The sequence below is a fragment of the Microcebus murinus genome, chromosome 22 (genome assembly GCF_040939455.1).
Source record: "Microcebus murinus isolate Inina chromosome 22, M.murinus_Inina_mat1.0, whole genome shotgun sequence".
Classification (NCBI taxonomy): domain Eukaryota; kingdom Metazoa; phylum Chordata; class Mammalia; order Primates; family Cheirogaleidae; genus Microcebus; species Microcebus murinus.
Genome location: NC_134125.1, coordinates 15,419,975 through 15,447,737, shown reverse-complemented (window position 1 = coordinate 15,447,737; position 27,763 = coordinate 15,419,975). Strand labels below are relative to the sequence as shown.

The 27,763-nt window shown below is 44.7% G+C and overlaps 1 protein-coding gene and 1 pseudogene across 1 annotated transcript in view; both read left to right on the top strand.

The window, feature by feature from the left end:
* The window catches only part of MYO1H (myosin IH), an 87,965-nt gene that overhangs the window by 48,304 nt on the left and 11,898 nt on the right, over positions 1–27,763 (top strand). Inside the window, exons 8-21 of the mRNA XM_075996815.1 lie at positions 1,687–1,785; positions 2,761–2,874; positions 3,188–3,259; positions 3,931–4,050; positions 5,637–5,704; positions 6,039–6,144; positions 6,445–6,525; positions 10,332–10,423; positions 12,176–12,270; positions 18,490–18,536; positions 21,501–21,581; positions 22,188–22,293; positions 22,976–23,093; positions 27,249–27,362. Of these exons, the coding sequence (XP_075852930.1) occupies positions 1,687–1,785; positions 2,761–2,874; positions 3,188–3,259; positions 3,931–4,050; positions 5,637–5,704; positions 6,039–6,144; positions 6,445–6,525; positions 10,332–10,423; positions 12,176–12,270; positions 18,490–18,536; positions 21,501–21,581; positions 22,188–22,293; positions 22,976–23,093; positions 27,249–27,362 (1,313 nt within the window). The remainder of the gene's footprint in view (positions 1–1,686; positions 1,786–2,760; positions 2,875–3,187; positions 3,260–3,930; positions 4,051–5,636; positions 5,705–6,038; positions 6,145–6,444; positions 6,526–10,331; positions 10,424–12,175; positions 12,271–18,489; positions 18,537–21,500; positions 21,582–22,187; positions 22,294–22,975; positions 23,094–27,248; positions 27,363–27,763) is intronic.
* LOC142863769 (uncharacterized) lies at positions 7,878–8,013 on the top strand (annotated as a pseudogene).

The window sequence follows — 27,763 nt, the reverse complement described above, 5'->3', positions numbered from 1 at the left end:
AGCAGAGACCGGGGGTCTCATTGTTGCTCAGGCTGGTCTTGAACTCCTGACCTCAACCAGTCCTCCCATCTTGGCCTCCCAGAGTGCTAGGAATACAGGCATGTGCCTCTGCACCCGGCCATTGTCTCATTTTATATTTAGCAAACTCTGAATTCTTAGGACAAAGAATAAATCAAATTTTATTTTTTACTCTTTGAGGCACTAATTTTTCCAACAAAGCTGTGTGGTCACATCATGTTTAGATTATCATAGTATGGTCAGAGAGGGTCAATATGTAAAAAAACTTGAGAGCTTCTTTCATTTTCCCAAGGAGATCTCTAACCCTTTGATAGTCCAATCATTCTCTCTTGGAATATGTCATGTCTTTTTTTATTGAGGGAGGGTCTTGCCCTGTTGCCTAGGCTAGGGTGTAGTGACATGATCATAGCTCACTGTAGCCTTGAACTCCTAGGCGCAGTGACGTCTTGATTTGTGTGTGTGTGTGAGAGTGAGATAGAGAGACCTCTAGAGAGAGAGAGAGACAGAGAGAGAGAGAGAATTTAAGGGGCACAGTGCAGTTTTGCTATGTGGATATATTGTGTAGTAGTCAAGTCTGGGCTTTTAGCATAACCATCATCCAAATGAGACACGTCTTTATTCTTATAGATTTTTTTCTGGCCACATAAATTCAGCCAGATCCTTATGCCCTCAGGGGCCTTGGAAATAGTTCTAGCAATTTGCCAGTATTATTTTGATCCATTTCATGATCTCCCATGATTTCTTTGGGAAACTTATGGTTTCTCTTTGAGGTATACTTGTACTGCTTCCAAGCCAACAAGTATCTAAGGAGGAGTGACTTGTGTAGACCCTACCATTGGCGGCGGGGCAGGAACAGATGTTGCTGTATGTTTTTTTGTGGGAAGAGAGATTTTTGTGTGCGTGGGAAGGGATATTTTTGTGTTGTGTGTGTTTTTGTTCGGGAAGGGATATTTGTAAGGTTGTCAGTTTTATAGTTAGCCAGTTCACTAGGGAAATGTTTTCATGGTTTGACACTTCTGATTTCCCTAAGCCACAAAGAAATTTTTTAAGGAGTATTAAAAAAACACTTGCCTAGTATGTTTTCTCTTTAAACTGGTCGAGCTGTTACTTATTTCAAAGACAAATTCTAGAGCTAGTAGGGAAAGTCTCTTTATATCTTTGCTGCGATCCCTTCCATCCAATCCGTGTTTCTCTAAATGCCAAACTTTTATTTCCTTAAGTGAGAGTCTCTTTCCATCTGGTCCTACGATGAAGTGTTTCCTGGAGATTTCTAAGTGAGTCAAGATTGTTTTCGGGATTTAAGTGCTGTCTTTTGCCTGCGTGTTTCGGCAGATATTTATTGAGACAAACAGCTTCAGTGTATTTAGCAAAAAATGACAAGAAAAACTATGTTTCAAAACACACACACAAAGATACACAACTAACAGTTACCTTTGAGAGTTTTCCCAGGACAGAGATTTTAAAATAAAATTCCACATAAATTTGAAAAAAGCAGTAGTTGGCAAATCATTATGTGTTAGACAATTAAAGTAAAACCTATGTACCTTTTTAAAAAAATTCAGTGCCTTATAGAATTGGCTTCTGCATCTTCATAGAGAGGAATCGATGTGTCCATGATTAATTGTCCTTATAACAATGCCGTTAAGTGATCCAATTGTCTGCCAACAGGGTCATTGTGCCAAAGAGTCGTCCATTAATGACAAGAACGACTGGAAAACTGTTTCCAATGCCTTTGCTGTCATTGATTTTACTGAAGGTGACCTTGAGGTATGTATGGGCCCTAGAGGCAGAATTGCTCTGTGATTGAGGAAACAATCCCTGTTTCTTAGTGTGCACATAGTAGGATTGCCACATGCAGCAAATAAAAATACAGGATGCCTCATTCCATATCAGTTACAGATAAACAACGAAGAATTTTTTTTTTTAGTTAGAAGTGTGTCCCCAATATTGCATGTGGACAAACTTAAACCAAGAAATTAGTCATTGCTTATTTGAAATTCAAATGTGAACTGGGCACCCTGTTATTCGATCCGGCAACCCTGAATTTTCCTGATGCTGTGTATGAGGAGGAGAGAGATGTCCTTCTTCCTTTAAATTAAGTCCAATCTCAACAATTTAGATCTCATGGAATTATAAGATTCTCCTTTATTTAAGCTTATATTTTGGCATGAATTGGAGCAAATTGTGGGATTTATAAATATTTTGATTTTACATCTTTTTTGTCCATTTTTTCTTTTTTTTTCTTTTGATTGTTAAACTATTAAGCTTTCAAGGACTAGAATGTAGGGTTGGTTTTTTTTTTTTTTTTTTTTTGGCCACACTTCCAAGGTAAGATAGAATGTAGTTAAAAAAAAAAAAAAACCTGAGACCATGACATTTGAAAATTAAATGGGTTTATTGGCAGGGTTTATTTTCTAAATTATTTTATAAAAGTGGTTTATTTTGGGAAAAATCAATTGATGTATTTTTTTTTTTTTTTTGTCGTTATGCGAAGATGAAAGTGGTCTTTCACATGGAAAATGCTGGATATGGGGCATCTCCCCCGCCTTCCCCTGGGGCTCTTTAGCCCCTGCCCCTAAAACCTGAAGTGGATAAGAGGGCCGAGTTCTGGGGGAAGGAGGAGGGTTTGGTCCTGTGAGCTCAGGTCGGGGAGTCGGGTGTCCCTGCTGGTGACATGCATCCGTTAGGTGGCCACTATTCTCTCTCCGGGTCCTCTGTCCTGACCGCTTCCCATGTTCCCAGAATCTCTTTGGAATCATCGCCAGTGTCCTCCACCTGGGGAACGTTGGTTTTGAAGAAGACGACCAAGGCTGTGCCACCATCCCAGACACCCACGAGATCAAGTGGATCGCCAAGGTGATGTTCCTCTTTTGGAGGGGACAGAGGGCGGGGCAGGGGGCGGGGAGGGGAGCCAGGCAGTGGGCACCCACAGTCAGGCCCAGAGGGCTGAGCAGCTGCTGGGAGGTTTAGAGAGCTCAGTAGGGAGGTGGGGGCAGGGGAGAGAGCCCATTGGTTGAGAGAGCTGATGCCATCTGTCCTGCGCTAAGGCACCGTGACCCTGGTCACCCATCAGGGTGGACGGCTCTGGGCCTGGACACCCCGTGAGCTCTTTATAACTCAGCAGGTAGAACCCGGTCACTGAATGGCACTTTGGATTCTTTTTATTCAGCTCCTGGGGGTCCACCCGTCAGTCCTTCTGGAAGCTCTCACCCACAGAAAGATTGAAGCCAAAACTGAGGAGGTAAAAATGGCCCCAGGTGGAAATGGCTGCCTCCCTCTGAGAACAGCGGCATGGTGGCCCTGGGGGAAGCCAAACCCTGGAGCCTAGCTCCGCAGGCCCTGTGTGGCCCAGCTCCTGCCAGGGTCTCCTGCCTCATCCTTCCTGCCCCCCCACCTCCATGCCCTATACTCCTGTGTCCTCCCTCCATAGGGTCTTTGCACATGCTGTTCCTTCTGCCGGAACACTGTTCCCTACGTGTCTTCTAGTTAACTCCTCATCATCCTTTTGTCCCCAGGATCCTTCGATCACTTCCTCAAGGGGCCTTCTGTGATCATCCCACCTCTACCTCAAAGCGTCCTGTGTATCTCCTTGTGGCACTTGTCACTCTCAACTTGCAATGTGACTCTTCCTTGTGCAACTCCTCCACTGTCACTCCACCCCTCCCCACCCCTCCCCCCAGCTCAACTGTGAGCCCCCAAGGCCGGGCCTGTGTGTGTCTTGCTCACCGCTGTGTCTCAGCAGCCCAGCTCGGTGCTGGGAACCGTGGATGGCTCAAGAAATAGCCACTGTGCAAACAAGAGGACATAGCTGTGGCCTCCTGCCCCAGCAGGCATTGTCATTAAAGACTAGTTTGGAAACTGAGGTGCTTTTGGTAAATCTATAATGCTATAATACCTTGTAATTCTTTCCAGGTGATATGCCCACTGACGCTAGAACTTTCTGTCTACGCAAGAGATGCAATGGCAAAGGCTGTATATGGACGCACCTTTACTTGGCTGGTCAACAAAATTAACTCCTCCTTAGTGAACAAGGTTGGTCGACACATTTTGGATGACTTGCTCTCACTAATGGGGTGACGTTTTGTAAGCCTCATGGCTTCTTTTTGTTGTTGTTGTTTTTTTTTTTGTTTTCTGAGACAGAGTCTCGCTTTGTTGCCCAGGCTAGAGTGAGTGCCGTGGCGTCAGCCTAGCTCACAGCAACCTCAGACTCCTGGGCTCAAGTGATCCTCCTGCCTCAACCTCCCAAGTAGCTGGGACTACAGGCATGTGCCACCATGCTCGGTTAACTTTTTTCTATATATATTAGTTGGCCAGTTAATTTCTTTCTATTTATAGTAGAGATGGGGTCTTGCTCTTGTTCAGGCTGGTTTTGAACTCCTGACCTTGAGCAATCCGCCGCCTTGGCCTCCCAGAGTGCTGGGATTACAGGCGTGAGCCACGGCGCCCCGCCAGCCTCATGGTTTCTTTAAAGAATTCGTGAGAACAGACTGTGAGCTCCTCCCGGGCAGGGACAGTGTCTTTCCCATTTCTAATATCTGCATACAGGAGCACGTGCCAAATGACTTTCTCAGCATGTCCCCAAGTGTGGTGCACACAGTGCTTGCATGCCAGATGGCTTCCAGTGTACACAGAAACTTGTTTATTTTAACAGTAGTATATTTTAATGTGTGTAAGAAAAAGCATATTAGCCAGGCATGGTGGCTCATGCCTGTAATCTTAGCACTTTGGGAGGCCAAGGCGGGAGGATCGCTTAAGGCCAGGAGTTCGAGACTAGCCTGAGCAACAGCGAGACCCTCATCTCTACAAAAAAAAAAAAAATAGAAAAATTAGCTGGGCGTTGTGGCACACACCTGTAGTCCCAGCTACTCAGGAGGCTGACCGGGAGGATTGCTTAGGAGCCCAGGAGTTTGAGGCTGCAGTGAGCTATGATCGGGCCACTGTGTTCTCCCTGGGTGACAGACCGAGACTCTGTCTCAAATAAAATTAAATTAAATTAAAAAGAAGAATATAACTAGTCCTTTAAACTCACTTAGGTCATGTTCCCTTTTGAAGTGGAATTATTTAAATAAAAAGGGGATTTATTCAAAGCTAGAAATTAAATGATACTAGGCATGGGGTCTGTGGGTGTCGCAAAAAGATGGATGGGGAGACAGCAACACAGAACACTCACGCAGAATATTGAACTGTGTTCATTTAAAAAAAAAAAAAAAAGTGTGTTACCTATAATTAACCATCCTGGCCTGACAGCATGTGGTCCTCTGTAAAATGGTACCCGTAGCACCTGTGCTCTCACCTGGCTTTGCATGACCTTGGCTGCCTGTAGGCCTGTTTCCTTTTTGCTTTTGGATTCAACGTGGCTTGGGAGGCTGGCAGCTAAAGGACAGAGGGGAAAGGGCTGGCTGCCCAGGCGATGGGTGTGAACACATGAGATCCTGGCAGGCGGCAGACCGAGGAGTGGGCTGGGAGGGTCATTCCCACTTAAAGGTGCTTCTGGGAGTTGAAGAGAGAGACAGGGCATGCAAAGACTGGGTCTTTGGAGCCAAGACCCAGTCTGGGGGGGACACCTATAGGATTTTGCATATCACCCAGTAAAAGATGGCGTGTATCATTTTGAGTAGGATTTCACCAGGAAAACCGTGATTGGATTGCTGGACATCTATGGGTTTGAAGTCTTCGACAAGAATGGGTGAGTTTTGTCATAATGACCTACCTATCTTTTGCCCCTTTTTAAAGTTTCAGCCATGGCTCAGGTTATTGGAATTGATTTTCCGCATCCCCAGAAATTCTCCAGATTTGCATAGCCCCTAATTCACAGACTGCCCTAGAGGTAGAATAACCGTAAAAAACGCAAACATAATTTTAACTTGACTTTTCTGACCTATTTAGCAAATCATTTTACTTGTAGGGACTGTGCTTTTTCTTTTTTAAAAAGCATCTGTAAAAATAAGTAAATAAGATTTTTAAAAAATGTATCTGTGTGTATGTATAACCTTAGTCACTGAAGCCTTTTGCGTTTCTAGTTTTGAACAGTTCTGTATAAATTACTGCAATGAGAAACTCCAACAGCTGCTAATAGAGAGAACGCTCAAAGCTGAACAGGCAGAATATGAAATGGAAGGCATAGAGGTAAACATTGCAATGTTTTCTCATTTGATTTCTTGGTCAGGCTAAAGACATTTATTTGAAATATTATTATTATATTATTTTATTGAAGATTTTCCTGATTAGTACTAAGAATTATTTTTCAGTCCCTCATTGCTTATTTCCTGGGAAGTCATTTTGCTTTCCAGAAAGTATGATTTTTTTTTAAGGTTAGATATAAACAGATTTTGAAAAAAAAAACTTTGGAAAACCGGTTTAAAACCCATTTATTTTCTGCTCGTCTAAATACTACTTGGAGAATTCATTTTTCTTTTGTCATTTTAGTGGGAGCCGATTCAATATTTCAACAACAAGATCATCTGCGATTTGGTAGAAGAGAGACACAAAGGAATCATATCCATTCTGGTGAGAAAAGTAACATTGAATTAGAGCCCATTCCTCTGGCATTTACAACACGTGGAAGAACTTTTTCCTGGGCTTAAAAAGGGCTGAGCGTGGCCGGGCAAGGTGACTCATGCCTGTAATCCTAGCACTCTGGGAGGCTGAGGCGGGCGGATTGCTCAAGGTCAGGAGTTCGAAACCAGCCTGAGCAAGAGCGAGACCCCATCTCTACTATAAATAGAAATTAAATGGCCAACTAATATATAGAGGAAAAAATTAGCCGGGCATGGTGGTGCATGCCTGTAGTCCCAGCTACTCGGGAGGCTGAGGCAGGAGGATCGCTTGAGCCCAGGCGTTTGAGGTTGCTGTGAGCTAGGCTGACGCCACGGCACTCACTCTAGCCTGGACAACAAAGCGAGACTCTGTCTCAAAAAAAAAAAAGGGGCGGGGGCTGAGCGTGGAATCTGCTTGATTATTGAAAGGTGCAAGTTGAGCTCTTTTGTTGAACTTGTGCTTGAAGCTTTAGCCTGAGTTTTTCCCTCTCCTTTAGACTCTTAGGCCTAAATTACAGCCCATCAGGGAGGCGGCAAGGAAAGACCTTTGAAAGGACAGCGGACACGTGCGGCTTCCCCGGACACAGAACTGGGGCTTGAGCTTGGGTGGGTGTTTGGTGGCACCTGGGGATGGGCTGCTGTCATGCTTAGCCCCTGAGCAGGAAGCCAGGCGACACAAGGGGGTATCCAGTGATCCTGAGTTGACATTCCTTGGGATGGGATCGTGACCTTGTTTTCTGAACTTTTGCAACTTATGAGAATGGCAGTGTCCTCGGATCCATAATTGATCAAATTCACACATCAGTTCTTAAAATAAATTCTAAAGGCAAATGAGGAAGTATTTCCTTGTCTTTTGGGATCATCTGCATGACTGCTTCCTTTTTTTTTTTTTTTTAATTTTTTTTTGAGACAGAGTCTCGCTTTGTTGCCCAGGCTAGAGTGAGTGCCGTGGCGTCAGCCTAGCTCACAGCAACCTCAAACTCCTGGGCTCGAGTGATCCTTCTGCCTCAGCCTCCCGCGTAGCTGGGACTACAGGCATGCGCCACCATGCCCGGCTAATTTTTTATATATATATCAGTTGGCCAATTAATTTCTTTCTATTTATAGTAGAGACGGGGTCTCGCTCTTGCTCAGGCTGGTTTCGAACTCCTGACCTCGAGCAATTCGCCCGCCTCGGCCTCCCAGAGTACTAGGATTACAGCTGTGAGCCACTGCGCCCGGCCTGCTTCCCTTTTAGTAAGAATACTTGGTCCCCTTTACCCTCCCGGCCTCCAATCCTGCCACCAGATGCTCTGTGGCTCCAGCATTCTAAAGCATAGCAGGATCGCTTCTCAGCCTTTTGGCTAAGATCAAGTGTAATATCTGTTCTTATCAGTTTAAAGCATAGCAGGGACATTTAGGCAGTGATTGTAGTTGCCAGGAATATAGGCACCAGCTGGATTCAAATCCCAGACCTACTGCTTACTAGCTGTGTGATGTTAGGCAAGTGTCTTAACCTCTCTGAGCTCCAATTTCATCATCTTTAAAGGTGTGCAGTAATAGCACTTACCTCAAACAAGCACTTAATGGACAAAATATATGGATTGTGCCACGGAGGGAAAGCAGAAGAGGAAGATTGGGCTGCTGGGGGTGGAGGTCAATTTCAGGCAAGACTGGGGGTGGGGGACTCACTGAGAAAGCGACATTCGAGTAAAGACCTGAAGGGGGCAAAGGGACACCACGTGGACCCCTAGGGAACCACGTTCCAGGAAGCATGCACTATCATAAGCTAGTTAGTCCATGTTCAGTCTTCACGTGGATTGCTGGACTAGTATTTGCAAGTATTCAGGAACAAGTGCTTGCTTCTGTTTGGTTTTCCATATGGAATGAGAAAGCATAGAAATGTTCAAAAAAGTTGTCTCACCCAACCTTAGGCCGGGCGCGGTGGCTCACGCCTGTAATCCTAGCACTCTGGGAGGCCGAGGCGGGCGGATTGCTCAAGGTCGGGAGTTCAAAACCAGCCTGAGCGAGACCCCGTCTCTACCATAAAAATAGAAAGAAATTAATTGGCCAACTAATATATATAATATAAAAATCAGCCGGGCATGGTGGCGCGTGCCTGTAGTCCCAGCTACTCGGGAGGCTGAGGCAGGAGGATCGCTTGAGCCCAGGAGTTTGAGGTTGCTGTGAGCTAGGATGACGCCACGGCACTCACTGTAGCCTGGGCAAGAAAGCGAGACTCTGTCTCAAAAAAAAAAAAAAAAAGTTGTCTCACCAACCTTAAACTAGGATTTTTTGTTGCTATTGTTTTTTGTTTTTTTTTTAACTTTAATTCTTCCTTGGAAACCCCAGGCATTTGTTGTTGTTCTTGTTTTAATAAAAACCACAGGATTCATTTATCCATCATTTATTTTTATTTTTGAATTTCTAATTATTATTTTTCGAGGCAGGGTCTCTGTTGCCCAGGCTAGAGTGCAGTGGCATCATCACAACTCACTATAGCCTTGAACTCCTGGGCTCAAGCGATCCTCTTGCCTCAGCCTCCTGGATAGCTGGGACTACAGGCGTGCACCACCATGCCCGGCTAATTTTTTCTATTATTTGTAGAGAACAGGGTCTTGCTCTTGCTAAGGTTGGTCTTGAACTCCTGGCCTCAAGAGATCCTCCCAGCTGGGTCTCACAAAGTTCTGGAATCACAGGCAGGAGCCACTGTGCCCCGCCTCGCCTGTCATTGTTTAAGATCATCAGTTAAATGGTGTTATTCTTGAGGACCACAAATAGGACACAAAATGACACAGCTTGAAAGGTTTTAGACTCAGCTGGTTTTATAACTTTTTTTCCACGAGGGCTTTGCTCCTACTCAGAAGGGTCTGTACACACTGTGATCTTGGTCAGCGATGACTGGTTTAGAGAAAATGAGATTAATTAAGAAAATGAGACAATGCAGTTAATTAAGCTGATCATGACAGCTATGGAGTATCCTTGGGCAGACTTTCAAAATGGGTCAGGTGGATGGCCGGGCGCAGTGGCTCACGCCTGTAATCCTAGCACTCTGGGAGGCTGAGGCGGGAGGATCACTCAAGTTCAGGAGTTTGAAACCAGCCTGAGCAAGAGCGAGGCCCTGTCTCTACTAAAAAAAAAAAAAAAAAAAGAAAGAAAGAAATTAGCTGGACAACTAAAAATATATGGAAAAAATCAGCCAGGCATGGTGGTGCATGCCTGTAGTCCCAGCTACTTGGGAGGCTGAGGCAGGAGGATCGCTTGAGCCCAGGAGTTTGAGGTTGCTGTGAGCTAGGCTGAACTACGGCACTGTAGCCCGGGCAACAGAGTGAGACTTTGTCTCAAAAAAACAAAAAACGGGTCAGGTAGGTGGGACCGGTCATGGAATTTCCAGTTACTCTGGTTTAACGGTCCCCTTATCAAATCTGAGCAGCTGAGCATGTGATGGGTAAGCCCCTTTCTTCCCCCAGAATGTTCACCTGAACTTGTGTGAAGCGACATATTTTAGGTCTAGTACTTTCTATTACAGCTGGTGAAAGCGTTTAAACGTGAAATTGATGAATTCTGTTCTCGATTCCTTTGCTTGTGCATGTCATTTACCTCTCCTTTCAGTATTCTACAACAGATCTGATAAAGCCCCTACCATATACTGAGTCTTTACCATGGCCAGAAATTGCACTAGGCAGTTTGGTCGTTTACAAAGCTGTGTGGTAGGAATATTAATAGTCCATCTTGTAGAAGGGAAAACGTGGTTCTGTGTGCCGTGTTTGGATTGAGGCTTCTCTTTGTCTTTCGAAGGATGAAGAATGCATTCGTCCTGGTCCTGCTACAGACTTGAGTTTCCTGGAGAAATTGGAAGAGAAAGTGGGCAAACACGCACACTTCGAAACGTACGCACTTTATTTGGCAAGCTGTTGCTTGGGGGGAGATGATCATATATCTACTTTAGCATGTGGATCACGTTCCTCAAGAGTATGACTGCTGCTTCATACGTAAAAATGTCATCATGATACACCAACTCACATATGTGAATGCCTTTGTTAGTAGAAATCAAAGTCAAATTGTAAGGGGAATTTTTTTTAAAAGATTTTGTATCTTCCTTTAGTCAATGATCATTGCATTTTGGACATTTCCATATGCATGAAAGAGTCTGTCTTTTAAAATTTGGGTGCAGGCCGGGCGCGGTGGCTCACGCCTATAATCCTAGCACTCTGGGAGGCCGAGGTGGGTGGATTGCTCGAGGTCAGGAGTTCTAGACCAGTCTGAGCAAAAGCAAGACCCCGTCTCTACTATAAATAGAAAGAAAGTAATTGGCTAAAAAAAAATATATATATATATATATATGTATATATATATATATATATATATGTATATATAAACAAATTTGCCAGGCATGGTGGCACATGCCTGTAGTCCCAGCTACTTGGGAGGCTGAGGCAGGAGGATTGCTTGAGCCCAGGAGTCTGAGGTTGCTGTGAGCTAAGCTGACGCCATGGCACTCTAGCCTGAGCAACAGAAGTGAGACAAGTGAGACTCTGTCTCAAAAAAAAAAAAAAAAAAAAAATTGGGTGTAAAATACAGTGATGTATATAAATCTGAAATGTACAAGCTAATGAATGTTTATATTTGTATGAGCCCATGTAACCACCATGCAGATCAAGATGTAGAGTTGAGCATCCTAGAAGGTCAACTAGACCTTTAGTCTTTGAGACAAGGAGGAGGGAGCTTAAGATCATATGCTCTGGGGTCATGAAGACCTAGTTTGAAATCCCACCATGGCCTCTTACTGGACACATGACTTGGGCAAACAACTATATTTCCGTTTCCCCCTTCTACAAGATGGGAGTGTTGATATATCTACCACACAGCTTTGTAAATGACTCCATAAATTGCCTACTGCAATTTCTGGCCGTGGTAAACACGCAATGAGGGGTGTGGCTTCATAAGCCCTATTGTAGAATACTGAAAGGATAAGTAAATGAAATTGCATAAGCAAATGAATCAAGAATGGAAAAATGGGATACATTCACAAGTGGAATAATATGTTACCGTGCAAATGAATAATCTGTAACTACACTCACTGACGTGGATAAATCACACAAGTATGAACAAGAGAAGTCAGACCCAAAAGATTGCATACTATATATATATATAATTCCATCTCTGTAAAACATATAATTACTAAAGTTAACTTTTGCTGTTGGCTGTTGGCAAGGGCTCAGCGTGGGAGTTCTCAGGGACTGGTCAAACTCTACTTCTTGATCAGGGTGCTTGTTACACGGGCGTGTTTAGTTTTTGAAAATGCATTGAGCTGTACACTTAGGGTATATGTGCTGTCAATATATATGATACATTTAAGAAAAAAAAAAAGAAGTTATTTAAAAACTCAGGCATCTCCCGAATCTGAAAAGTGGTGTTTCATGAGTATGTTGGTCTGTCATCATCATAGAAAATGTTAAGGTAGCAAAACTAAAAGGGTTCTTAGTTATCAGCTAGAAATGCAGAGTGAGCTGGCACAGATCCGCAGCGCCTGCGTGTCATGACGCGTCCCCAGGGCGTATGGGAAGGGAGAGTCTGATTTGGGTGCAGTTTGGTTGCGGTGGAGCAGAGAGGCTCAGCTCGTGTCTGTCTGTGTCCCGCAGCCGTAAGCTGGCCGGTCCGAAAGGCCGGAAGAGGATCGGCTGGATGGAGTTCCGCCTCCTCCACTACGCGGGCGAGGTCACGTACTGCACCAAGGGTGAGTGGCTGAGGGCTGCAGCCAGGCGGGTGTCCTGAAGACAGCACAGAGGCCCCTGGGGAAACTCTGCAGCCCGGCCATCCCAAACGTGTCCTTGCCTCACAGCCAAGCCATTTGAAAAAGTCTTTCTCATTTGATTTATTTACATAAATGACCACTGTGTTGAGACATAACTCACATGTCATACATTTCGCCCATTTAAAGCGTACAACCCAATGATTTTTGGCATAGAGTTGTGCAAACACCACCATAGTCTACTTTAGAACATTTCATCACCCCAAAAAGAAACCCTCTGCTCATCCCCACTCACTCCCCGTTTCCCTCCATTGCCCCATCTCCTGCGGTCCTAGGTAACAAGCGAATCTACTGTCTGTCTCTATAGATTTGTCTATTCTTGACACTTTGTCTAACTGGAGTCACACAGCACGTGGCCTTTTGTGTCTGGCTTCTTTGACCTAGCATCGTATTTTCAAGGTTTATCCGTGTTTTCGTTCCTTTTGGTTGCCAAATAATAATCTGTTATGTGGACACATGCCATATGTTGTTTACCTATTCCTCAAGCATTCACTGTTGGGCATTTGGGGTGTTTACACTTTTTAGCTATTATAAATCATGCTACTGTGAGCATGCCTGAATTTCTTATTTTTTTGTCTTTTCGATAATAGCCATCTAACTGGGGTGAGATGGTGTCTGATTATAGGGTTTTTTTATCTTTTTATTTTTTTATTTCGGCATATTATGGGGGTACAGATTTCAAGGTCTCAATAAATGCCCATTCCCCCCTCCCCCCACAAGTCTGAGTCTCCAGCATGACCATCCCCCAGATGGTGCACATCTCACTCATTATGTATGTATATACCCGCCCCCTCCCCCTCCCCCCTGCCCAATACCCTATTACTGTAGTACCTATGTGTCCACTTAGGTGCTGCTCAGTTAATACCAGTCTGCTGGTGAGTATATGTGGTGCTTGTTTTCCCATTCTTGGGATACTTCACTTAGTAGTATGGGTTCCAGCTCTAACCAGGAAAATATAAGATGTGCTATATCACCATTCTTTCTTAGAGCTGAATAGTACTCCATGGTATACATGTACCACATTTTATTAATCCATTCTTGGATTGATGGGCACTTGGGCTGTTTCCACAGCCTTACAATTATGAATTGTGCTGCTATAAACATTCGAGTGCAGGTGTCTTTTTTGTAGAGTGTCATTGGATCTTTTGGGTAGATGCCCCGCAATGAGATTGCTGGATCAAATGGTAGATTCACTTGTATCGCTTTTAAGGTATCTCCATATTGCTTTCCACAGAGGTTGAACTAGTTTGCAGTCCCACCAGCAGTGTAGGAGGGTTCCTCTCTGTCCGCATCCACGCCAGCATTTATTGTTTGGAGACTTTTTGATAAAGGCCATTCTTACTGGGGTTAAGTGATATCTCATTGTGGTTTTGATTTGCATTTCCCTGATGATTAGAGATGTTGAGCATTTTTTCATATGCCTATTGGCCATTTGTATGTCTTCTTTTGAGAAGTGTCTATTCAGAGCTTTTGCCTGTTTAAAAAAATTATTTATTTGGATTTTTCTGTTGTTGAGCTATTTGAGCTCCTTATATATTCTGTTTATTAATCCTTTGTCAAATGGATAGTTTGTAAATCCTTTCTCCCATTCTGTGGGTTGTCTTTTCACTTTGTTGATTGATTTCTTTGTTGTGCAGAAACTTTTTAGCTTGATATTCTATAATCACATTTGTCTATTTTTGCTTTTGTTGCCTGTGCTTTTAAGGTTCTTACACAAAAAAATTTTTGCCAAGACCAATGTCCTGGGGCATTTCCCCAATGTTTTCTTCTAGTAATAGTAATTTTATAGTTTCAAGTTTTAGATTTAAGTCTTTAATCCATTTTGATTTTATATTTGTATATGGTGAAAGATGGGGTCTAGTTTCATTCTCCTGCTTAGATTTATTGGGTCTTTTCTCTTTTTTTCTTAGTCTAGCTAAAGGTTTGTTGATTTTATTTCTTTTCAAAAAGCCAGCTTTACATTGATCTTCTGTATTATATTTTTAGTCTCAATTTCATTTATTCTCTGATATTTGTTTTTTTCCTTCTAATTAGGGTTCCTTCTAATTATTGCTATAAATTTCCCTCTTAGTAGTGTTTTGCCATATCCTATAGATTTTTTGGTATGTTGTATTTCCATTTTTATTTCAGAAATTTTTTCATTTCCTTTTTAATTTTTTCATTGACCCATTGATTGTTCAGGAGCATGTTATTTAATTTCCATGTGTTTGTGTAGCTTCTGAGATTCCTCTTATTACTGATTTCTAGTTTTATTTCATTATGGTCAGAAAAGATACTTGATATGATTTCTACACTTTCAAAGTTGTTGAAACTTGTTTTGTGGTCTAAGATATGGTCTTTTCTGGAGAATGTTCTGTGTGCTGACGAAAAGAATGTGTATTCTGCAGTTGGGTGAAATGTTCTGTAAATGTCAGTTAGGTCTCTTTAGGCCAGGGGTCCTCAAACTTTTTAAAACAGGGAGCCAGTTCACTGTCCCTCAGACCATTGGAGGGCCAGACTGTAGTTTGAGCAAATTCCTATGCACACTGCACATATCTTATTTTGAAGTAAAAAAACAAATGGGCAAAAATACCCACATGTGGCCTGCAGGCCGTAGTTTGAGGATGCCTGCTTTAGACTAAAGTGTAGTTTAACTCTCACATTTCTTTGTTGATTTTTCCATATTGATGATCTGTCCATTACTGAGAATTGGGTGTTGAAGTACCCTACTATTACTGTACTGCAGTCTAACTCTCCATTTAGATCTATTAATGTTTGTTTTATATACTTGGGAGTTCTAGTGTTGGTACGTAGACATTTATAATTGTTATACCTCTTGCTGAACTGACCCCTTTAGCATTATACAGTGACTTTCTTTGTCTCTTTTTATAGTCTTTGATATGTAGTCTGTTTTATCTGATATAAGTATAGCTACTCCTGCTCTTTTTTGGTTTTCATTTGCATAGAATGTCTTTTTCCACCTCCCCACTTTTGTTCTGTGTGTCTTTATAGGTGAATTGAGTTTCTTGTAGGCAGCATATATTTGGGTCTTGTTTCTTTATCTGTTCAGCTACTCTATATCTTTTATAATTGGAGAGTTGAGTCCAGTTACATTCAATGTCATTATGGATAAGGACATACTACTGCCATTTTGTTTCTTGTTTTCTGGTAGTTTGATAACTCCTCTCTTCCTTTCTTACTGTTTTCCTTTGTGGTTAAGTGATCTTCCCTGGTAGTATGCTTTTTATTTTTAGTGTTCCTATTATAGGTTTTTGCATTGTGTTTACCATGGGACTTAAAAAAAAATCTTATAGATATAAAAAATTATTTTAAAGAGATAATTTTTCTTAGGTCACACAAAAAAAGAGTAAAACAAACTAAGAAAAAAACTACCAAAAATAAACCCTCTACATTTTAATTCCATCTCCCCAGACACACACATTTTGACTTTTTGTTGCCTCAATTTACATATTTTTATATTGCCTATCTCTTAACAGATTGCCATAGCTATTATTGTTTTTGATAGATTTATCTTTTAGGCTTCATATTAGAGTTATGAAGCCTGCACCACAATTACAGTATTGGAGTTTTCTGTGGTTATCTTTGTACTTAATTTTACCAGTGGGTTTTATATCTTAAAATGTTTTCTTTTTACATATTAGTGGGGTTTTTTCTTTCAGGTTGAATATCTCCCTTTAGTATTTCTTGTTAGTTGGGTCTGGTGGTAGCGAATTCTCTTAGCTTTTGTTAGGAAAAATCTTTGTCTCCCTTTCATATTTGAAGGAGAGCTTTGCTGAGATATAGTGTTCTGTATTTGATATTTGAGAATTTTATACCTCTCCCTCCTGGCCTGTGTGGTTTCCATTGAGAAGTCTGTTGCCAGACAAATTGGCATTCCTTTATATGTTGTTTGCTTTTCTCTTGCTGCTTTTAGGATCTTCTTTTTGTCTTTGACCTCTGAGAGTTTTAGTAGTATCTGCCTTAAGATAGTCTTATTTAGGTTGAATCTGTCTGGTGTTCTCTGACATTTCTGTACCTAGATATTTCTTTCTTAAGTTTGGGAAATCTTTCTGTTATTCTGTTGTTATTTCTTTGAATAAGCTTTCTACCCCTTTCTCGGGCTCAACTCCTTTTTTTTTTATTTTTGGACAGAGTCTCACTCTGTTGCCTGGGCTAGAGTGCCATGGCATCAGCCTAGCTCACAGCAACTTCCAACTCCTGGGCTCAAGCGATCCTCTTGCCTCAGCCTCCCAGGTAGCTGGGACTACAGGCATGCGCCACCATGCCCGGCTAATTTTTTCTATATATTTTTAGTTGTCCAATTAATTTCTTTCTATTTATAGTAGAGATGGGGTCTCGCTCTTGCTCAGGCTGGTTTTGAACTCCTGACCTTGAGCAATCCACCCACCTTGGCCTCCCAGAGTGCTAGGATTACAGGCATGAGTCACCGTGCCCAGCTATTCTCATAAACTTCTGGATTGCTTTTCTGTGTTATCTTGGAATTCACTGAGTTTCCTTAAAACTGCTATTTTAAATTCCTTGTCAGAGAGTTCACATGTTGCCATCTCGTTAGAGTGTGTCTCTGATTCCTTGCTTTGTCCATTTGCGAGGCAGGGGAAGAGATTCATGGTTTCCCGTTTGGTGTTGTTTCTTGTGGATGTACATCTACATCTTTGCATTGAAGGATTAGTTATCTATTCCAGTCTTCTCTGGCTTGTTTTTATTTGTATTGGGTATGTCTGCTTCGAGATTCTTTGTAATTTACCTGTTGAATGTCTTTTTTTTTCGATTTGGCTGCTGCCTCGTTTTTGGCACTAGATGGCGCCTTAAGTCCAGGTTTGCCTTGGCTCCGGTAATGATAGGAATGCTGCCTGTCCTAGCATTCAGGAGAGGTTCTAAGGGGATGGATATCCCAGCAGTGTGGGAAGGCTGGCTATGGGTTCACGCCCAGGGGTCTGTGGGCTGCACTTCCTACAGCGTAGTGCTGCTGAACAGCCATTCCGATCTGGCGTCTCTTTTGACTGAGTTACAAAGCAGAGTTTCCTGGGCTGGGGAGTGGGGTCCCACCTCCCCGCTTTGTCTCTGCCTGTCCTCAGGGATATTTCTCCTTTCAGGCACCCATGATGCCTCCTGAGACAAGTCACCTGCCAGGTCCCCCTTGATCTCACAGTTTTCAGTGTAGAAACCATAATAAGTCAGGGGAAATTATCTACACAGTTGGTGCCAGGCAGATCGGAGGGGGAAGGTGTCCAAATCTCTCACCGTCTGCTCTGAGTTGTTTTACTTTGCTGTGGTTCCAGGAACTGCCTCATCCTCACATTTGATTTCTGGGTCATTGCTGGTGATAATCTGAGCACTGTATATTTAGTGTTCTGTGGGGTGGGGAGTGAAGCCAGCTGGCTTCTACACTGCCATTTTTTCTTAGGCATTTTTGATGCATGTCTTCTTTTTTTAAAAGCTGATTTTGACCTCATAATGCTATTTTGTTCCTAATATAATTATTAACTAATTAGGTTTTAAGTAAACATACAAGACAAGTTTTAAAATTAGAAATGACACGTCTTCCTTTGCATAAAGATGCCGTGGGGTACCACTGGCCATGCTGCTTGAGTTTGCTTTTGCTCAGTGATGGGCATTTTCTCATCCATTCTTACAATCTCAGCTGGCTGCCCTTAAGGCTCAGCGTCCTCTCCACCGTTCCTGTGTATTAATTGTATCTGCATTTCTTGGCTATTGGATTGGGGCACATGCATAATACTTAGTGTAAAGTTGACACATGTACACGAGAGCTCATCAGCATCAAGTATAGCATGTGTGCCATGAAGTCAGTTCTGACTTGTGGTTCTCAATCAGGGATGATGTTACCTGCCCGGGATATTTGGCAATATCTAAAGATATATTTGGTTGTCACAACTGGGCAGAGTGCAACTGACAATCTAGTGTGAGTAGGGGCCAGGGACGTCACTCAGCATCCTACAATGCCCGGGACAAGCCCCCACCACAAAGAACGATCCATCCCCAAATGCCTATAGTGCCCAGGTTGAGAGACTCTGATCTGATCCTAAGAAATTGTTGTTAGGCATTTCCCCTTGCAATCAGTTGGGATGGAATTGCATTTCGAAGCAAAGCCATTGATTCAAAAATGTTTTACTCAATGTTTTACAGGATTCTTGGAAAAAAACAATGATCTCCTTTACAGACATCTGAAAGAAGTAAGTCCAAAACTTTAACCATATGTGTTTCTGATGGTTTTGAAAATAGCACCCTTGACATTAATTTTGGGGTAGATTTTGCCCTCTGGATTTTTCCTTTTCCACACATTATGTTAGAATCTCAGCATGCTATGGCCAGAATAGACGTTTAAGATCATCTGTGTGGACACGTCACTCAACAAATCATTCAAGTGTGTGGGTGCCCCTCCTGGCTGCCAGCTCTGGACTTCAAAAGTGACTAAGACACAGTGCTGCTTCCTGAAGGGCTTACAGTTGGGGTGGGAGGCAGAGAATAAATACATACACAAGTAAGTTATCTTTCAGTGAAAAGTGCTATGAAAAGGATAAACAAGGAACTGTGATCAAGGGGGACATTTTTAATTTAGGCAATCCACAGAAATATCTCTATGGGTGTGACTTTGAGCTGAAACCTGAATGGGGATGATTTGACCATAGAAAGGTCAGGAGTTATTCCAAGTAGTAGGACCAGCATGTGCAAAGGCCCTGTGGCCTGAATGAGGGATAGTGTTAAGAGAGGGGGCTTAGAGCTCAGCAGGCTGCGGTCCACCGGGAGAAGCTGAGATTTTATTCCAGTGCGAGGAGAACCATGACCTGAGGATGTGGGAACTGGGACCCAGAGAGGTCCCGACTTGTACAAGGTCATGTCACAAGGTAGGGTGGGACCTGGGATCAGCCCCTGGGGCTGCCAATGAAATTCCTAGTCCCTTTCCATATATCTCACCCATCAGAGAGACATTGGATTTTTAGAGCCTTTATTTTGTATTGAAATAGTTAAGTGTTTTATACAAAATTGGATTTTATTTAATTAGCTGAGTTTATTTTTTATATTTATTTTTTACTTTTTTTTTGAGACAGGGTCTCGCTTTGTTGCCCAGGCTAGAGTGAGTGCTGTGGTGTCAGCCTAGCTCACAGCAACCTCAAACTCCTGGGCTCGAGCGATCCTCCTGCCTCAGCCTCCCGAGTAGCTGGGACTACAGGCATGCGCCACCATGCCTGGCTAATTTTTTCTATATATATTAGTTGGCCAATTAATTTCTTTCTATGTATAGTAGAGACCGGGTCTCGCTCTTGCTCAGGCTGGTTTCGAACTCCTGACCTTGAGCAATCCGCCCGCCTCGGCCTCCCAGAGTGCTAGGATTACAGGCGTGAGCCACTGTACCTGGCCTTGAACTCTTTTTGATACCAAGATAGAGAACTTCCAAATATTTTCTTTCCTACCTACAAATTACCCTTCCATGTCCCTGTAAATTTCGAGTTGGGGTAGGTTAAGCAAAAAACAGTATCTTGCTTTGCTACTCAGGCTGGAGTGCAGTGCTGTGATCAGAGCTCACTGTAGCCTCCAACTCCTGAGCACAAGCGATCCTCCCGCCTCAGCCTCCCAAGTAGCTGGACCACAGGCATGTGCCATCATACCTGGCTAATTTTTCTACTTTTCTGTAGAGACAGAGTCTCGCGCTATGTTGCCCAGGCTGGTCTTGAATTCCCGGCGTCAAATGATCTTCCTGCCTTAGCCTCCCAATATGTTGGGATTACAGGCATGAGCCGCCCGTGCCCAGCCAGAAAAAAAAAGAAATTTCATTGTGGCAAAATATACATAACATAAAGTTTACCATTTAAATCATTTTAAGTGTACAATTCAATAGCCTTGATTTTATTCATATTGTTGTGTAATTAATCCTTGTAACTCTTTTCATCTTGAAAAACTGAAACTCCATATCCACTAAACAACCACTCCCCATTTCCCTTCCCCTGCCCCCCACTGTTCTACTTTCTGTGTCTAGGAAGTTGACCACTCTAGGCACTTCATATAAATGGAATCATAGTGTGTTTGTCCTTCTGAGTCTGGCTTATGTCACTTAGTATCATGTCCTCAAGGTCGATCCATGTTGTAGCTTGTGACGGAATTCCTTTTTAAGACCGGATCATATTCCATTTTATGTATTTGGGGGGAAAAGGTTTTCATAGAGAATTTATAGTCTTAAAAAATGAAGGACTTGGCCAGGCGCTGTGGCTCACGCCTGTAATCCTAGCTCTCTGGGAGGCCGAGGCGGGCGGATTGCTCTAGGTCAGGAGTTCGAAATCAGCCTGAGCAAGAGCGAGACCCGGTCTCTACTATAAATAGAAAGAAATTAATTGGCCAACTGATATATATATAAAAAATTAGCCGGGCGTGGTGGCACATGCCTGTAGTCCCAGCTACTCGGGAGGCTGAGGCAGAAGGATCGCTCGAGCCCAGGAGTTTGAGGTTGCTGTGAGCTAGGCTGACGCCACGGCACTCACTCTAGCCTGGGCAACAAAGCGAGACTCTGTCTCAAAAAAAAAAAAAAAAAATGAAGGACTTTTGGTAATAGAGATTATTGTGAAAATGTGTGCACGGGGGAAATCCAAACAGTACAAAAGCTGGCGTTCTTGTCCCATGCCACCAGCTGAGTCTCCTGACAGCCAACCGCTCTCACTACAGGTGAGCACAGCCACGCCCAGCTACTTTTTCTTTTCTTTTCTTTCTTTTTCTTTTTTTTTTTTTTTTTTTTTTGTGGAGACGGGTCCCACTTTTGTTCAGGCTGGTCTCGAACTCCTGGCCTTAAGCAATCTTCTCACCTTGGCCTCCCAAAGTGCCAGGATTACAGGCATGAGCCACTGCCCCCAGCTTCATGTATTTTTTTCCCATTTTTCTGTGTTAAGAATGTCTTCAACCTGGGGGTAGGACACACTTGATGTTTTGGTAACGCAGGGAATGGCAGGGGCAATATATGTAACCCTAACAATATTTGTACCCCCATAATATGAGAAAATAAAATTAATAATAAAAAAAAGAATGTCTTCAGGTGCCCAAGAAGCAGGTGGTTGGTTCTGTCACCTCAGGGAGACTTCTCGAGCCTTCCTGGAGGCTCCTAAGTGACTTCTGAACCGGCAAATGTGGTGCTCATTTCTCTGCACCCACAGGTGCTGTGCAAGTCCAAGAACAGCATCCTGAGGGAATGCTTCCTGGTGGCCGAGCTAGAAAACCGGAGGAGGCCGCCAACGGTGAGTGCGACAAATGTTTGTGCAGAATTGGAAAGGGAGCAGAAATCACTGGGGGGTGGGGGATGGGGTGATGACCTGTACTTTTTAATCCACTCACCCCTTCTTCTGGAAATATCACTCTCTAGCAGATTCTATCAAATATATACTTTTCGAGTTTAGCCCCAGCTAATTCATTTGCAGACATTCATTGAACACCTGTGTGTCAGGCACTGTGCTGGGCACAGGGATTTAGCAAGGTCCCTGCCCTCAAGGGGCTTACAATCTAGTGGGAGGGAGGGCGTAGGGAAATAAGTAAAGAACTTACAATAGCGCCAGTGTCATGACGGAAGCATGGCAACAAGGAAGCACAAGGGAAGGTGGCAGAGAGTGACAGGCTCAGCTGTGGCCCTGGTCCCTACAAGGCGTGTGTTTGCTGAGCAAGTGGAACATTCTGAACAGATGCTTGTCCAGCTTCTGCTGCGTGGCCAGCCCGAGCTGGGCTTCTCAGGTCAGTGCAGCCAAAGCTGCCTCTTAACAGGTAAAACAATAGCAAGGAAGACAGTCTTTCAAGAGTTCGGCTCTGAAGGGCTGGAGCCTCGTGCTCTAATCAGTCTTCTCTCTCTGCAGGTGGGGACTCAGTTTAAAAACAGTCTGAGCAGCCTTCTAGAAATTCTCATCTCTAAGGAACCCTCGTACATCCGTTGTATCAAGCCCAACGACAGAAAAGAACCCAGTGAGTTTTGAATCATCCTGAACACTGAGCTCGGGGAGAAGGCGAGGAATGGCAGGGGCAATATATGTATCGCCGGAAGGGCAGACCAAGATGGCAGGGGGTTGGGGCCCTAAAATACACCACAGGTTCGCTTGTTGTCCTCTGTGCGTGAATCGTTTTCCCTTTTAAATGACGGAAGGTAAAGGAATTGGTCGGTGCGTGGTCAGTTTCAGGAGCAACGCAGCGGAGCCAGGCAGGTGTAATTTTCTAAGCACTTGCCACATGGTCTGTACTGAAGTTGTACAGTCAGAGGCTTACAGAGGCCAGGCAGGAATATAGCAAAGGGGTGATGAGGACAGAGTGTGAGGCAATAGGGATTGGAGGGGACTGCGGCAAACTGGAGACAAGGGAACATCCTGTCTAAAGGGGCAGCAGCACCACTCCCGTCCAGCCAGCTGTTCCCATGTGGGACCCTGGGCCCAGGATGGCTAGATCTCATGATTTTTCAAAAGACACCAGAAATCTAGATTTTCCCATAAAATTGACCTATTAAAAAAAAAAAAAACTACACAATTCAAGCCTAATAAAATGTGTCTGTGGTCCGATCCAGCCCACAGATCTTTAGCTTGTAGCCTCTCAGGCTTGGCTGAAATGAAGCCACAGGGTCCTTTACTGTCATTTTTTTCCTCCTGTTCCTCCAAAGGCAAGTTTGATGACTTCCTCATAAGGCACCAGATCAAGTACCTGGGGCTGATGGAGCACCTGCGGGTGAGGCGGGCTGGCTTTGCGTACCGGCGGAAATATGAACATTTCTTGCAGAGGTAAAGTGTGCTTTGTTGGTCTGAAGCCAGTAACGCCTGCTACCTGCGAGTCTCTGGGATTTGGTGGTACATAAGGTGGCATCCCTTAGGGAATGCTATTTGGTTCTTATCTGCTGTTGTCGTGGCAGCAAAAACCACTAACATTTCAGAGAACATAAAAAACCCAGCTTCTACTGTCTTCTATCCATGTCACTCACCCCTAACTTGTTTCCATTAATGAATGGCAAAAACTGAGTACACAGACCTGCCACCAGGGGGCAGGCGTGGACAGTGCCCCATGGGGACTTAGCTGGGCTGATTCTCCATTTGGGACCGTCCGGGTGGGTTTAGTGCCTTAGCCTCACAGGCTGTCAAGAACAGCAGGTTAGTGGCAGATGCACGAGCTTTGGAACCACACAAACTTGGGTTGTAATCTTCATTCTGTCTCTTATAGCTGGGGCCTATTCCTTTTATGTAACGTGAGGATTAAATTGTGCTTGCAGTACGACTATCTTGGGTAGATTATAAATAGATATAGTCTGTGCTCGGGGAGTTTATAAGGACTCATTGCACCCCCAAGTTGCTTGTACAACAACATTTCTTTGGTGACGGGCTGTGTGTGAATTTATGCCACTAAAATAGCAACACACTGTCAAGATAACCATAATAAAACAGTCATTTCAGAGGGTCAGAACAGTTGAATATCGGTGGCAATTTCATACGGTTCAAGCTAACATCAGGCTTTTTTGAGTTTAATCATTTGAAGAATTGCTGGACTATTTGCTCCCCCCTCCCCTCTCCCCATGTACTGTCCTTGCCCCCGGCTACTTGTCATCCATTCACCCTCATTCCATCCAGTTTTCTGAATCCAATTTCTGGTGAAGATGGCAGGAAGCACCAGCCACGACCCCCCCCCCCAAGCCCGCAAACACACACACACACACACACACACACACACACACACGATGTTTCCTTCTTCCTGCGTGTCTTTGAACTTCACACATCTTATTTTCTACTTTTGCTGCTGTGGGAGGCTCATTCGTGCTTTCTGTAAGTGCCAGAGAGCAGCTGCTCTGAGCCGGCACTGTCCTAGTGCTGGAGTCACGGCAGAGAACAGGACAGACCCTGCCCCTGACCCCACGGAGTTTGCTTTCTAGCGGGGAGATGAGTAGTAACAGAGATCGCAGTCAGCCCCCCTTATCTACATGTTCTGCATCCGCAGTTTCAATCAACAGTGGATCAAAAATATTTGGGGGGAACAAAACCAATAAACACCAAGAATGACAACAATAAAAATACATTATAGTTACCGAGCCCCAGTTTCCCCATCTGCAAAATGGGAGGATCATACTAGAACCAACTTCGGAGAACTGCGGAAAGAATTAAATGTAACCTGGCCGGGCGCGGTGGCTCGCCTGTAATCCTAGCTCTCTGGGAGGCCGAGGCGGGCGGATTGCTGGAGGTCAGGAGTTCAAAACCAGCCTGAGCAAGAGCGAGACCCCGTCTCTACTATACATAGAAAGAAATTAATGGGCCAACTAATATATATAGAAAAAATTAGCCGGGCATGGTGGCACATGCCTGTAGTCCCAGCTACTCAGGAGGCTGAGGCAGGAGGATCGCTTGAGCCCAGGAGTTTGAGGTTGCTGTGAGCTAGGCTGAGGCCATGGCACTCAATCTAGCCTGGGCAACAAAGTGAAACTCTGTCTCAAAAACAAATACATTATAACTATTTACATAGCATTTACATTGTATTCAGTATTACAAGTAATTCAGTGATGACTTAAAGTATACAGGAGGTTGTAGATGTTGAGCCATTTTATATAACGGACTTGAGCTTCAGTGGACTTTGCTGTCCTTAGGGGTCCTGGGACCAGTCCCAGGAGGATACCGGGGGTACTGTGTAAGGTCAGGTGGGGATTTGTTCTTTGAAGAAAAATGAATCTGGGTAGGGGAGAGTGGTGGGGCTCCCTCACCAGGGAAGGGGGGCAGGGAAGGCCTCTGAGTTATGGAGCAAGCCACGAGGGTGTTCAGTGTCTTAGTTTGTTCAGCTGCTGTGGAAAAAGAAGAAAAAAAAAACACTGTAGACTGGGTGGCTTATAAAACACCAGACATTTACTTCCTGCAGTTCTGGGGGCTGGGAAGTCCAAGATCAAGGTGCTGGCAGATTTGGTGTCAGGCGAGGGCCGGCTTCCTGGCTCCTGGGCAGCACTTCTCTCTTTTATTTATTTTTTTGAGACAGAGTCTCGCTTTGTTGCCCAGGCTAGAGTGAGTGCCGTGGCATCAGCCTAGCTCACAGCAACCTCAATCTCCTTGGCTCGAGCAATCCTCCTGAGTAGCTGGGACTAAAGGCATGTGCCACCATGTCTGGCTAATTTTTTCTATATATATTAGTTGGCCAATTAATTTCTAGTTTTTAATAGTAAATATGGGGTCTCACTCAGGCTGGTTTTGAACTCCTGACCTTGAGCAATCCTCCTGCCTTGGCCTCCCAGAGTGCTAGGATTACAGGCGTGAGCCACCGAGCCCGGCCTAGCACTTCTCGCTGTGTCTGCACGTGGTGGAGAGGCAGACGGGCTCCCCCAGGCCTCTTCCCCAAGGGCACTAATCTCATTCATGAGGACTCCACCTTCATGACCCAATCACCTCCCAAAGGCCCCCCTTCCTAACACCACCATCCCATCGGGGGGTAGATTTTAACATGTGGGTTTTGTGGGGACACAAACATTCACTTCAGTCCCCAGCATTCAGGGAACATCAGTCCAGGCGGGAAAGCCTGAGGTGGGGGCTGAGAGGCTGGCATGGCAGCAGCTCGGGCGCCAGGGGCAGAGGGCAGGGCGGGCCACGGGCCTGGGCTGGAGATGCCCTCACTGGCTCTGCCCGGCCTGGCACCACTTCCCTTGGCCAGGGAGCAACCGTATCTTAGAGCTGAAAAGTCCCCGCAGCCTGCAGGCACCGAGAGCTGCTCCCCATCATCTGTGTAGCTGCAGCTGGGTGACTGGGCGTGCCGGTGTTGGGTGCGGTCCACGCAGGCAGAAGCAGGGCCTGAGAGTGCTCCGTTCCCTGGAGGGCCGAGGCCCTGAGTTCTCCAGCTCTCCCTGAGTCCTGGAGGCCGTGTCTTGGCTTGAATCTTGCGCCCTGGTGTTTGTGACGGCACAGAGGGGAGGTGATCAGGGTTCGAGAAAGAACGTGGGACACTCGATGCTTTTAAAGGACGCGCTCATAAAGTACAATTCCAGAAGAATAAAAATGTTTTTAACAGTTTAAAATTTGATTTAAAATATTGCAATTTTAAAATATTACAAGCAGGGGTGGGGAAGTGTAATGGGAACACCATAGCTAATGATGGTTGCGTCTCGGAGTGTACCAAATACTTGTTGTATCATCTCATTTAAACCTCACGACAACCAGCCAGGCGTAGTGGCATGCACCTGCAGTCCCAGCTACTCGGGAGGCCGAGGTGGGAGGATCACTTGAGCAGGGGAGTTTGAGGCTGCAGTGAGCTGTGATTGCACCACTGCACTCCAGCCCGGGTGACAGAAATCCCGTCTCTTAAAATAAATAAATAATAAAGGTCACCTTGCACAGGTAAGAAGGTGAAATGATGTCTGCAGCTCCTGAGCTGGGCCAGGCAGTCTGGTTCCAGACCAGCTGGTCCAGTTGTGTTGCTTTTCATCTTGGCCCATAGGTTCTTAAGTCGTCATCAGAGCCAAAATGACCCTTGGGGAAAAAAATCCCTCGTCACTTCCCAAGCATAGTGCCGGACTGCATTTGTCTCTGTCTTCCGTTGTCCATTGATGGACATTCGTGTCGTTTCAACCTTTTGGCTATTACGGATCATACTGCTACGAACATTCGACTGCACGTTTTTGTGTGGGCCCGGGTTTCACAACCCTTGGGTAGATCCCTAGGGGTGGAATTGAGTCACCTGGGCTGTGTCTGATGATGTCGTTGCTCTGTGAAGACAAGCCAACCCGCCCACTCTACTGAAACAGTTTCTCTTATTTCTTGCCAAGCGCGAATCTTTGAATTCGAGAAAGTTCGAGTGATGAGATGGTAACATGTGCGGAGTGGCTGACACGCCGCGGCGGAGCTAAGCGGAGCTCTGGGGCAGGGGGAGGGCTACAGTAAGATACCACCGTGGCTTCTAGATGTCCCTCTCCTCCCCTGGTACAGGTACAAGTCCCTGTGCCCTGACACCTGGCCGCACTGGCGCGGGCCCCCAGCAGAGGGCGTGGAACGGCTCATCAAATACATCGGCTACAGACCCGAGGAATACAAGTTAGGGAGGTAAGTGACTGCCACACACTGCCAGATAGATGGTCTCTCTCCGTGCCAGCGAAGTGTTTCCCTCATTGATCTGTATCCACCCAGAGCATGGAGACCCATCTCCTTGGCATTTATGTAGGTGGACAAGCAGATGCTTCTGTGCAATTTAAATGCAGCCCTGATGGTTGGAAGGTCTCGTAGGGTTGCCCGTCAGAGATGAAGTTACAAAGGGAGCCCTGGTTCTAAACCTGACTCAGCCTTCTTGTTTGCAAAATGAAGAGGGGACCAGGCTGGACCACGTTTTCTCTGTGTGCTTAGATTCTTTTGTCGTTCAAATGTATGCATGACCTGCCAGAGGTGACGCAGGGACCTATTGGATGTGAAATCATCTCTAGCATCCCGGAGAGCAGCGTTCTAGAACT